Genomic DNA, 13,968 nt, shown 5'->3' with positions numbered 1-13,968 from the left:
GTTTGTTTGAACCCTTTGGTATATTTCGATTTTCTCTTATACGAGTTAAAGAGTGGATAGCCATTATGTTTGTCTAACTTGTTGTTATTACTTATCACCCCTAGTTTTTGGAGGGGTTCGTGTTGTTTATTCTTTAGTTTTCTATGTTGTGTCATGTGTACTATTGTTTTTCTGTTTGTCTTTTTAATTTTTGGCCATGGCGTTGTCAGTTTGTTTTGGATTTATGAGTTTGACTGTCCCTTTGGTATCTTTCGTCCCTCTTTTATTAAGTTTATATGTTGGGTTACTTTCTCACTGATGACGTTTGCAACAAATTGTCATATATAATACTATACAAAGAAAATTGAAACACTAATTCTGTTTTATTATCATTACAAAATAATTAAGCAACATGAGTCATATTTACTATTGCTTACAAACTCAACAACAGAAACAGATGATGATATTTATACAAATGACAATAATCCCGATCTTTCATTCAAATTTGAAATGAATCAAACACGAAAAATATAATCCATGTTAAAAAGACAAAAAAAAGTCTATTGTATAGAAATACAATACGACATGACTTGTGCAATTTAGATATCTTCCTATTCAAGTTTTAGGAAAATGACTATGAGTTAAATAGCAAATTTATATTCCAGTCATGAACAAAAGCGTAGTTTCAATCATAACTATTCAACAGGCTACATCTAAGGAAAAAACCTCGCTAACTGATCAAGGCGAGATTCATTTCAGGTGATTATATGGAAGATGAAACTCTCAATTGTAAAATACACTTCATCATTAGGTGAGTGCCTTGTCATTGGACATAGTTTCAAAGCGAAATAAGACAAAAGCTTAACACAAAACGTCTCAAAGTATACAATTTCTGAATTGGAAATCCATAAAATTAGTTTTAGCCTGTCTTTATGTTATATACTATTGAATGTATAAATATTTCACATAACTAACCATTCATAGTTAAGTTATAGAAATTATCCCACCACTTTTGTTATGTTTGCTTTTGCAAATCCTTAATACTAAGCACTTGCAGAATTTTGATATGTAAATATGAACTTAACCTTATCGAAAAGAATACATATTTCAGTTGTTTCAATAACTATTTACCAGTTACTAGTATATGGATAATGTGTTTTAAAATCACCAAACGTATATACTTTACATTATACTATTTGTAGGCAATTAAATCACACGATAAGTATGACTTATAGTCATCACGATGATATTTAATGCCAGGAAACACACAATTGACTTAAATTTTTTTACCAACCTTAACCATTTTAATATCTACGAAAGCAAAATTCATTTCTATTCGTATTTTTAAGAAACAGGCGGTTATGATTATACGAAGATCTTTTGTATTTATTTATGTCCCAAAATTCGTAAATACCTTATTTTCTCATTGCCAAATGCATATATTAAAAATCTTCTACCGACTGTAACTTTTACTACTGCCCTAAAAAAACTAATATGTAATGCATGACCACAGTACAAATCGAACATGACTTAGAAAGTCTTCATGCAAAAGTGTGTGAATTAGGGACAGAACATGTGTTCTTAGCACAAAAATGCATAAAACATAAAAAAGACAAGCACATCGTCTCCAAAATACAAATAATTAAACAAAACCAAAATGCAAAAGCAATACAATCTACTTTCCATGAATAAGTTTGTTTGTGTTACGAGATCATTACATAATATGCTGAAAAATTTACTTTACGAATTATTTTTTTTGAGATACCGAGTTTAACATTTACTGCTGGCATGAAAAAACAAATGTGAGTATTAACCTATAGATTTATGATCAACGTTTAAATCTGCAATAAATCAACATTATTGCAGACCTCTTAGAAATAAACGCAATTTATGAATGATTTGGTATCCGATATACTGAGTTCGCATACTGTTGATTTTGTTATAAAATGTATTACAAATCGTTACCAAACAACTGTGAATGCTGTGTAAAAAACTTGATATCTTACGTCAGCAATGTTATACTATATCTATGTATTAGGTCACCAATCAATCAATCTATTTATTGAACAGTTTAAGTGTTAAGAAAGAAGAAATACAACTTTATAGTATATTACCTCTTACGTTTAAGTTGTGGTATAAATGTTTCTTTCAAAGTATGATGCATATTCTAACCTCAATTCTTAAGATATGAGTTTTTCTCATATCGCTTTCTCTAATGAAAAAGGAGAGGACAACAAGTAGTTAATCATTGTACTGCCCAGCTTTATTCATTTATGATGTCAATTTTTTTTCATTTATGATGTCATTTTGTTCAATAGTAATGGAGAAATGTTTGATGAACATTTTTAAGTTCATTCAACATCGATATTGCAAAAATCAATTTCAAGCTATGTACAAATAAGAAGTATGTGTCTGATGAAACCTAAAAGTGTTCAGTACCCCGTCACTTTCCAGCTGCTGACAAAGATTTATATGCATTAATATCAGAGTCAAGTTTCACTGAAAAATATTTTGAATGAACAGAAGGTCAAGGTAATGTAATACACCCCCAGTATTTGAGTGGGGATATAATTTTATAAGTAAAATAAGTGATTATCAATATAAACATGATATATATATATATAATATATAATTAACAAAAACAGTATCACAATCGACATGCCCTTATGTTTTACTTTGGTAATTATCAACATCTTATATTCATTTTCTAAAGCTACATGTAAGTTAATTGTACATATTATATACATTACTATTGTTTATAATTGTACCCTTTTGTCCGTTGCAACTAAAACAACTATCACATATACCAGTCATACAATCAATAACAATACAAGTCTATACATATAAATAATATTTTTGTTTTGCTTTTTGTAAAATGATATTTTACAGCATTAGCATACATTGTCTCGTAGTTTAAATATAGTTTAATCTTAATATAAATATAGGTTTCTCGTCAGCACTAAGTCTTTCGTCAGAGGAGACACATCAGCACAATCATGTGACATCACAACCTTTGTAATGCCAAAAACGACACTTATTAAAATCTTCAACACTTCTTTCATAAATGTTTAGAAGAATCTTGAATACTTGTGCCTTCTTCTTGAACGCGATCGTTTTGTTTTTATTGATTTAGTGTTTGGAATTCCTTCACATATAAACCTTTTGGTGGTTGTATCACATCGTTTATTTCGCCAGGTTTGGTTTTTGCCAACTTGGACACAATGTTTATTCACGTTTCGACCACGTGTATTCGGTTGTTTTCTCCCCCAGTTGGCAAAAGTTCCATCGCCGTACGGCTCGTTATTGAGGTACTTCCAAGCCATGGGCTTTTCCTTGTTGGTTAAACCTAAAACGAAGTGAATGAGGAATCCATAATTAAAGTAATACTATAAAATATGTACAGTCTTTAAAACTTGATTGCAGTTTTGACAAAAAATAATTTCATATTGTACTGGACTTACTAAGTTCTATTTAAAACAATTTTGCCGATTATTCTTTTTAAGATAAGATAAGGTGTATATATTGTTCATTTAGAGTGTACTTAGAACAAGTACGACTGTACTTTTATTATGTTGATGTTTGCTGTATATCTTGATAAAAAAGTGGTTTTTTTTTTTATCTTTATTCTACATTTGTGTTTTCCTCGGTGGGATAAAAAGAGTGTTGCAACATTTTCCCTCTTATTGGCTGGATTATGTAGACTTTTTGTGAGTGTTTACATTTACAATATATAGATAAGCAAGGGGTAATACTGTGCACCCGCTAAACTAGTTTTATCCCGCCACATATTATGTATGTAGCTTTTGCCTTCATGTTTTGCAATATTGTACTTTAATGAGTCTGCTTTTTAGTTTAGTACAATATTCTTTTTTACATCTAACAAAAGACAATAAATAAACATATCGTTAGTAACAAAGGGAGGTAATCTCTTTCCGATTGAAAGAAAGATAGTTTAGCCTTGCATGTGTTCAATCTCTTGTAATACGCAATTGTTCTGGAAACTGAAAGGGATACGGATTTACTCTTCCATATAAATCAAACAATCTACCAAACATTTTTTAATCTTTTTTCTACGACCTACATTTTTGCAATTTTTTTTTTATCCTTTTTGCATATTCTTTTCTCTCTTAATGACTTCTTTGCCACTAGGTGTACATTTTAAACCGTCTTTCTTTTTTTTTTTTTTATCAATTCATCTTTTCTCATTTTAACTGTACTATTATTTATTCGAAACCAAACAGACCGACTTACCTATCCAAAACGATTTTTTCTTTGCAAGATTAACTAAGAAGTCAAAATGTTCCTTTGATCGTACTGATGTCACAGTGGATTTCATTGACGATTTTGCCTCACATTTATACTGAGCAGCATTCCATGTAAGCCTCTCGTTTACGAAAGTATAGCATCTGCCATCAAAATGTGTACCTGAAAATAAAAGATATTTATCAGTATAGATCTTTAAAAGTTTCGAATGCGTTGTATTTTAAAAGTTGGACTGAAGATATTTTTTTCTAATGAGGGTAATAAATAACCACAAACATTTACGCATACAGAAGGAACAGTTAGACAATATCTTGACTATCACATTAAAACATTTAAAAAAATGTTATCGATCGGTCACTTACTTTTTTCCGAAATGTCAACAAGACTTTAACTGGTAAGTCTGTGAGAGAAATGTGTTAAAAGAATGCAAAAACTACAAAAAACAGTCTTCCTTTCATCCTTTTTCACAACATGTTGAAATATAAAAACTATCTTACTTAAAATTTGATTGTGGTACACGCTATAGAAGTATGTTAAATGATTAGGCATATGTTTTTTGTAAGATTTTTGTTGATTTTCTGTTATAGAAAGCAAATTGAATTATTTTATTTGTGTGCTTTTTTGTGGATTTCAAATCTTTAAGACGTTAATGTTATTTGATCTTATTTGGTTGTTATCTAATTCTTATTGAAGTTTACCTTAAATATTCCATTTTATTCATGCTCACCTTGATTACACAGTTCAGTGTCCGATCTACTGTCAGCTTGTTGTTCTTCTTTGCTATCTGACGTCCATTTCTTCCACTGACCACTATCACATATGTACATTTGTTGCGAATACATATCAAAATGTAGTAGTCCTTTTGTTGTTGAGGTACACTCTTGTGGTGCCTGCAATAAAAAGATTGACCGACATTTTTAACTTTTTCAATATATAAATGACCAAAATTTAAAACTTTTTCAGTAGTTAAATGGAGAGTGTCCCGTTATTTAAAATAGCCTACCTAGTTATCAAATGTGCTTAAAAATGTGATGGGTTTTTTTTGAAAAAAAAATTCTTCAATTGCATATATTACCTGAATGTTCACTACAGGTGGAAGCTTTTTTCTCTTCTTTTTCTTGTTCCTTCGCCTTTTCTTTCCATTTCTCTTTCTCTTTCTGTTCTTTCTTCCTCTCTTTTTTGATCGTTTACGTTTAGCTGCATTTACGTCAGACGTTTTGTTTATGTTAGCATCATCACTAGAGGGAGCTTTTGGTATTGATTTCTTCCCAGGTTCAGTATTGTAAGTATTGTCTATTGGGTTACCCGACTTGAACAGATGTGAAGAAGGTCGCTGTTTTATAAAAAAAAAAAGAATAAGTTAAAACCACACAAAAAAGAACGAATTCATAAGCAGCTAAAACAATAGAATTTGTTTTAAAGAATTATACTAACGATAACGAATTTATAAGTTTCCGCTACCGATGACCAAAAGATTACTTTTTCAGAAACTGAAAATTTGTGATAATGGAAAACAGCATGTTCGTATGTTTATTTAATAGGGAAAAATGTGAATGATATGGTAAATAATCTTAAGGCATAACTCCTGTTAAAATAATGCTAGATATTCTATAGTCGACATTTTTCCTACTCGTGTGATGCTTTACAGAAAGCAGTTCTAGAAGTATGTATTAACATGTATGTTCCAAATCCAAGTTCTCTTGGAGAATTTATACATCTTATACCGGTATTTTTGGACAATATACTTATGTCGAACTTTACTCACATATAGTTAATTATAAAGTTTACTTTTAATTTATTTTAAGTTTATATAAATTAATGTAAGCCTGTGATTGTTTATATGTAATTATACAGTCCAAAATAAAGGCAACAGTTGTATACCGCTGTTCAAAAAACATTAATTGATTAAAAGAAAACAAATTTGGGTTACAAACTAAACCAAGAGAAACACAACAATATAATAGTTAAACAACGGAACAACAGAAACACTGGATGTGCAAAAAAAAAAATCAGCTCTGGTCGTTGAAACGATGTTCATGCCCTTTTGTAAGACAACCGAATATAAAAAGAGGGATGCTTGTTGTCGTGTGAGTTCAAGCCAGACGCATATATAATCGTTATTAAGAATCTGGTAAGAAAATCATTATTAGCGTTAGTCTTTGTGTCCAATTTAAGTATTGTAGGCAAAGTTTTTATATACAGTTTTAATTTAAACAACATGTGGACATTGTATGTTTTCAATAATTGTATCTTGTGAAGCTATGCGTTTTAGTATTGAACGAATTAATTTCACATCAGCGTCTCTTTTTAAAAAGATAAAAACAAGAACTATAAGTTTCATAGAAATGAACTTGTGGACTGCGTTAATTACATGAGTAGTTTTTCTTCTTTGATAGCAAATAAATCACGCAATTATTTTGTCTTTGAGCACTAATGTGATTAATGTAAAGAAAAACGATAACAGTTAAAGCACTAAAATATAGCTTACCTTTATAAACGTATCTGTATTTCCATTGGCAGGTAATAGAAGATCATCAATGTCAACTAACTCTGTTTGATCTTTGGATATCATTCCAAGGTATTGTGGGCATTCGCCTTAAAACAAATATTAAAATACATGATCCCTTAGTACATGATATTTACAGGAAAGTTATATATCTTGTCATAATCATATCATTTCAATATACTGTCATTTTTTTTATTAATAATAATTATATTCTGATAATTTCAGTTATTTTTACTCCGTAATGCAAAGTTGACTTTAGGTGGTTGATTTTGATACTCCTTCGGCACAACTTTGATAACGGTGCTCCGTATATTTATCTATGTCTCTGTCTATTGCAAACTTTGCCTCCGAGTGTTGAAGCTGAATGTTGATCAATCGAACTTTTAAACGAACCAATTTAAGCATGTTTAAAATTAATCTAAAGTATAAAATAAGCGCTATATTTTACATTTGTTTTTTAAACTTAATTAAACAGACACACTTAGGGAAAACACTATTCAAAAACAGGAAACATTTAAAACCTTGACAACGAAAGATTCTGAACAAAAATTTCAAACTGCAATGTCTATGCATAATACGATGTATACTGGGTGCATAAAAATTAGTTGTTTGCCATAAATCGAACTAACGCGAAATATATAATGATTTGTTGTTTTCGTTTCAAAAAGAAAACAAAGAAAAGACACTTACCACTCTCAGCATTAATTATTCGTACTGTAACACGGTCCTTCTCTCCTAGAATGGCATTGACAGGTTCCTCAAGAACTATTCGGAATTTTTCGTTTACCTCCAGTAGGCCATCGTCGGGAATTCTCACATCCCATACGGCTTGTGCTTGACCTGAAAAATATAAATGTTCAGTTTAAAGAAACATTTTGTATATCCTTATTTTGTTGACATTTTCTGACTGTTTAGATTTTCTGTTTAGATTTTCTATAAAAGATCCCGATAAATATGCATCTTGGTGACACAAAAATAACAAGGAAGTGAAAAACTTACGGAAATGTTTTTAAAATGCCAAATTACGACCTTATTAAGCGGTATACCACGGTTGCCTTTATTAACCAGGTTCTAGTATAGTACTTTTTCTCATATTATTTACATATGGCATTTGAAACAAATAGAAATAGTAAGATCAACCGGCTTAATTAAACGGAATAAATGTTCCTGTAGATTTAGTGAAATCACTTCTTAACGTTGGAAGGTTGAACAACGTTTCCCGCCATATCCAAATGCAGTGTTACAAAGGCAGCTACTTTGACAAAATAATTTTGTGTGATCTATTTCGTGTTGAAACGACAAAACATTTGTAGTGATAACTCATTCGATTTATCATATTGACCAGCGTTTCTTATTTCAGACTCTTAAGTATAAAAAAGAAGATGTGGTATGATTACGAGAGACCAAATGACACATACATTATCAACTTAAGGTCGTCGTACGGCCTTCAAAAATGAGCAAAGCCAATATCGTATAGTCAGCTACAAAAGACCCCGAAATAACAAATGTAAAACAATTCAAACGAGAAAACTAACGCCTTTTAGTTCATGTATAAAATAAGTTCTCAATCCTTACACATCCAACATCCAAGATCTAGTTTATAACGACGCCATTTAAACCCATCTTATTAGTGACTTAAGGATTTTGGATACTTATTACCGGTTATCTCCCCTGAAACTGTATTGACTCCAATGACCTGCTTATTTTCCATTTTATATTATCATTCTGTCATTTGTTGTTCGGTTGCGATTGTCTTATTAATGAGTTCAACATTCAGTTATTCTCCTTTTTATTCAATATTTAGCAGAATACTAGATATTTCATAAATCCATTATCATTTATAATATATGACATATTGCCATACTGCCGTACTAAATGGTGGCCCCATTGTCAGCAATGCTAATTTTAGCAATTATCTCCTTAAAAGGCGCTTTTAATAATCTAATTATGGAAAAACTGCTGTTGTCTTATTGAAGCTCGATATCTATTTGCGATTTTACCGTACTCAAATATATATGGTCCCATGGCTTTTCTTGGTGAATTTTGGGGTTTATCACGATACCTGACGATTTCGCAGAAAAATTTCCCTAATTTTGAGCAACATAAAAAAAATATTTCCGGCCCTTCATACTATACATTTAAGGACAAATTTGTGCTTGCATGAAACTTCATTCATAATGCCTTCCAGAAGAAAAATATATAAAAGATATAACAACCAATCACAGAGAGCCATCTATTTTTATCTCTATGTCATGTTCCCTTCATAAAATGGCTGCGCCCATGTTAATTTATTTTGGTACATTGTAACCTGTAATTCTACAATGTTATGTATAGATTTACCTGGATTAAACTGCACTTGCTCGGCAGTGCTTGGAACAAAATCAACACCCTCTGTTGCCGACATTTCCTTTATAGATACTCGAACAAAAGCTAGGTTGTCTAGAGCACCTTTCCTACGAAGCTTAACACTCAGTGTACCAACATTTTCACACACCACCAGGTCTTTCTTTTCAAATTCAATAATAGACCAGCTAACTTGAAACCTGTAAAAAATAAATTATGAATATAATTTTTAGTGATTTCTATAAAAAGTCGTATTTTTTTTTTACAACGATTTGCAAGCTCAAAAATGTTACCCATACTTAAACAGCGAATATTCATGTTGACAGCTGGAGTTTTACAAGTACAAAGTATTTGATTGTTGTTAAAAAAATGAACAGAACATTTTGTAGATAAAAGGTTAAAAGGTTGACGGTTTCATGTTAAATGTTTTACAACGCTCTCCATGTTATTGTGTGATTTTGCATAAGAAATGTACATTTGTTATCTTGTATGGTACAGATGATCTTCAGGTGTTTTAACTTTTGATGCTCTGTCTCTTTTGTTCGATCGATTTCACTGAACGATGAATAGTGCATGAAACATGTGCGCTAGATATTTTTTCATCGATTTTCTTAATGCTTGAATTGTAGTTTGTCTGGCTTTTCAGATTGCTGGATGTAGTCATGAAATCGTGACCATTTAGTAAAACATGCCATTGAATCATAAAAATGATAGATTTTACCCTAACCACATTATCATAAATTTTATAGTCTAAATAGTCTAGAGTTTTTTTGTACTTTTTTTTATTTTGAGTGACAACCTTGTTGACGTACACCTCATATATCTTTTTTTTCCATATTCACTGAACTCAATAAATTTCCCTACACAAAAGGGTCCTCAGACAATGGTACTTACTTTATCTCGTTCAAACTATTTCCTCTGCTGTCTAATACTTTAAATATGAAGCTGTCGCGTACACTTGATTCCTTGTTATTAGTCAGTACATACAGCAGGCTGTTCTCATCCAGATCTTTCTGTGTGAATCGTCGTCTTACAAATCGTTTAGTTGCTACGTTCTGGATGTGACCAAACATAGGACGCTTTACAATAATGTACATCAGTCTGCTATTGTCAGTATCAGAGTCCACTGCTTTCAAATTACGACTTGATAGTCTAAAGCCATATTTGTTTTGCCCAAAATACTCCAATGTTTCAGGTGGATTATTAACGATTAGTTTTGGAGCATCATTTACAGTTGGGTTTATAAATATACTACATATGACAGGATTTGTTTGAAGAGTATCATTCAGCAAGAATCCTGTATGGCGACCGTCAGATATGCTGAATAAAAAGTTGTCCAGTCCAGTAAATGAAATATCACTTTCATATGTCATGTAACCTAAATCAATATCCCTCTGTGTAAAACTTTTCGTCTCGACAAGTCCTCCCTTGTACAAATGACCATAAGTTGGAGATTTAGCAAGAAGGTATGTTACATTCATACTAGGTGTATCTGGATCTTCTGCTAACAGATGCCCAGAATTTAAAACAATGTCACTTCCCTGTGATACTTCAATGAGACTGTGGGCTTTCAACGATGGTAGAATTCTATCAAGTGGTTCTATTTCAATTTGAAATACACCATCTTTCGCTTGACTTAAACCATTTGTAACAGTAAAGGAAAACGAATCCTTTGTTTTTTCACCCTTTTTCAAATGATTATAAACAATTTTCTGGGAGGCAATATCCAATTGTGTAAAACTGGTTATACTCAGTAAAGGCTTGTAAACATTTTCAATTTGTCCATGTTTTGGTGGTTTAATAATAGCAAAAACTATTTCTTCAGGTTTAGTAGATTCATCAGAAGCGCTTAGATTAGAAGATGTTATTGGAGTCCTTTCTCCTTCCCTTACTTCTAATCCTTTATTTAAAAGGGCTAGATTTGCTTTCTGTGAATTTCTTATTCTTATTTCAAATGTTTCAATATGTCTCTTATTTCTTCCATCAGACAATAGGAAGCGAAAGCTGTCTGTTTCAGAGTTTCCCATTCTTCTCGTATGCACGTACCTAATCCGATTCATATTAATTTCATACTGTGTAAAGTTAGATCCAACTGGAAGGTCCTTACATTCTGATATACGTGCTGGGATGTAGGGATCTGAACAAAATTGTAACGAACCTTTTGTAGGAACAGAAGTAACAATATAATAAACCTCGTTTTCACTGTTATCAGGATCAGTTGATTGCAATACAACACTTGATATCATGGCATAGTCTCCATACTCTAATTGAAGACCAGCGTTTTTTGTTATTTCTGGTCTTTCGTCATTCAATGGATTAACAGATATATTACAAAGGCGTTTAACTTCATGCCGTCCATCTGAAACAGTGACGGCAAACCTATCATGAAAGTTTTCTGTATTATCATGTTTGTATTTTAGACGTAGTCCTGAATGTAATTCTTCTAAACTGAAATCCTGTATTTCTGCCTCAACATCCCCACGACGTGTTCTAATCATTGCAACAATATTTCCATGCTCTGGGGGTTGCGATATTGCAAAATTTAACTTATCTTTTGGCATATCCATGTCTACTGCATCTACCATAGATTTGTCCATCATCATGCTATCGCCTTCATTAAGACTAAAGTCATGCAACATGACTGTTGGCTCTTCGTCATTTTGAGGTAGTATTCGAATACCAAACATTTTTACCGGGGATCTATGGTTTCCATCAGTAGCATAGACCTCCAAGTCATCGTAAACTGGTTCCACACCTTTGTGAGTTGCTTGTACATACTTCACCGAATTATCTATTATGTCTTGTAAACGGAATGTTGCAATTCTTATGCCTCTATTTGGTTTTTCTGATCCTGGAGTGGGTTTTATATTCTCAATATATCCCCATTGTGGTTGACGAACAATCATAAACTGTATCTCCTCTGGTGCAGTATCAGGATCTTTTGCTGTAATGATATCTGGGGTTAATGTTATACTACCTCCTTCTTTAACAGAGACCTCCCTTCCCGTTATAATTGTTGGTTTAGAGTTATCAATTGGTGTTATAGTTATATTTAAATCATACACAGGTAGGTCTGCTGTTGCCAGGTAATTCTGGTCTGATACAATAAAAGTCACACTATCCTTCATTATTGCTGTTCCTATTTCACCTGCTGTATGTATATACTTAACAATCTCATCTTTGACGTTCTTCTGTGTAAACTTCGTTGCTGGTCGGTTGTTCAGTTGCATAACACCATGTTTCGGTTGTTTAATAATAAGAAAAACTAACTTTTTATCATCAGTGTCTACATCAGTAGCTGACAATACAGAAGAAGTAATCAGCGCTTCTGATCCTTCAGAAACTATAAGCCTAGGTCGAAGATTCTTTCCCAGCTGTGGGCTTTCATCATCAAGAGGCACTATGTCAACGGTCATAACTTTAGTAGCTCTATTGATTCCATCAGACAGTGAGAGTGTGAACGTATCTAATACAACGTCGGACCCATCGTTTACATACCTGCAATATACAATAAGGTTCTACTAGTACTTTGAAATAAAAAAAATAAAAGGCAACAGGACTGTACGCATAAATAACTGGTGTGTTTTCAATTGTATATTGCAGTATTTTCAAATGGTCAAAGTTTAAAAAACTTTTTCAATAAAAAAAAAGGTCAGACAACTATCCGTCAACAAAATTTTCGTGTCACGTCAGATGTCTTTTACAAATATTTCAACAATGTGTGTGTTCATTCTAGTATGTCTTAAGAATCTGTAAAAATTATATAATGTTCTTTTTCGATGATCCATAAACCTCTTGAATACTTTTTGCCAAGATCGAATTCAGTCAAGAATGTTGTACAAAATGATGATTTAGACGGGAATTTCGTGCACAGACAAATTATTTTGTAATTGAAAAAATGTCAGGAAATGTTTTTCTTTCATTAGATTAATTATCATTTACAAATTACTTTAAACATAGAGTAATAATTAATGATCAGAAAACGCAACCTATGAACATCATGCCATTCCTTGTTTCTTTCAGGCTACGTCAATATTTACAAAGCATAAAACTAACAAGAATATCATAACTTGTAGCCTGTGAATGGAAAGGCTTTAAATATTTACGGCATAGTGAAAGTTTGATTATGTGGTATTATTGTTTGTTTTAGATGTTTCATTGAAAGAATATTACATCAGATATTGATTTAGTTATTACTGTGGAAGGCAAAAGAGACGTATTTTTACGATTATAAAACATCAAAAGATAGTTAATACTGGTGTTCATTATAAACTTCAACGGAGTCAACTTCAAAGAATTTTGCTTTGGTCAGGAAAAGTCATTAAATATAATTTCTTGTAATTTTTTCTCTTTTGTCTGTAACTGTTTCTATGGTTAAATCTAAGCATTTTCGTGTACAGTTGAATTGGATAATTCATTCAAATTAAGAAGTTAACCTCAATAAATGTTTTAGCATTAAACTGCTTTAGATTAAAGGTTTTCCAACTATCTCCTCTGAATAGTACAATTATTGAAAGAATCTGTCTCTTACATTTCATTATAGGTAGCACGGTAGTATACGTGTCAAAATTATAAAAAAAAAATTTGTGTCCGAAGCGCATTTCATGATGTACATTAATCAGGAACGCCCTAAACCGAATATTTGCAGGCCAAGTATGTTTAAGAACCGATCAGCTGACGAGCTAAATAACCAAAGAGGACCTAAAAAAAAAATCCAAATCCATCTAGGGTAAAATTTGCCTGAGGGAGGTAAAACGTAGTAAGCCTTTTAAAATCAAGTAGTAAAATATGTGTGTTCATAGTACTTTTATTTCAGTTGCATCAAGATTTTGTGATTTTTAATGTATACAAAACTATTGTTGACCCTTCTTAATCAA

At 31.8% G+C, this 13,968-nt stretch overlaps 1 protein-coding gene across 1 annotated transcript in view; it reads right to left on the bottom strand.

Annotated features, from left to right (window-relative positions):
- Nucleotides 1–343: 343 nt before the first annotated feature.
- Nucleotides 344–13,968, bottom strand: part of LOC139489013 (FRAS1-related extracellular matrix protein 1-like) — a 41,167-nt gene continuing 27,542 nt past the window's right edge. Inside the window, exons 4-11 of the mRNA XM_071275053.1 lie at nt 9,986–12,589; nt 9,089–9,291; nt 7,439–7,588; nt 6,731–6,837; nt 5,318–5,575; nt 4,970–5,132; nt 4,231–4,404; nt 344–3,325 (exon numbers count right to left, since the gene is read on the bottom strand). Coding sequence (XP_071131154.1) covers nt 3,048–3,325; nt 4,231–4,404; nt 4,970–5,132; nt 5,318–5,575; nt 6,731–6,837; nt 7,439–7,588; nt 9,089–9,291; nt 9,986–12,589 — 3,937 coding nt within the window. The 3' untranslated portion in view covers nt 344–3,047. The remainder of the gene's footprint in view (nt 3,326–4,230; nt 4,405–4,969; nt 5,133–5,317; nt 5,576–6,730; nt 6,838–7,438; nt 7,589–9,088; nt 9,292–9,985; nt 12,590–13,968) is intronic.

This window comes from Mytilus edulis, chromosome 1 (assembly GCF_963676685.1).
Source record: "Mytilus edulis chromosome 1, xbMytEdul2.2, whole genome shotgun sequence".
NCBI classification, from domain to species: Eukaryota; Metazoa; Mollusca; class Bivalvia; order Mytilida; family Mytilidae; genus Mytilus; species Mytilus edulis.
Note: the sequence above shows the minus strand (reverse complement) of the source record. Positions and strands in the feature narration are given on the sequence as shown.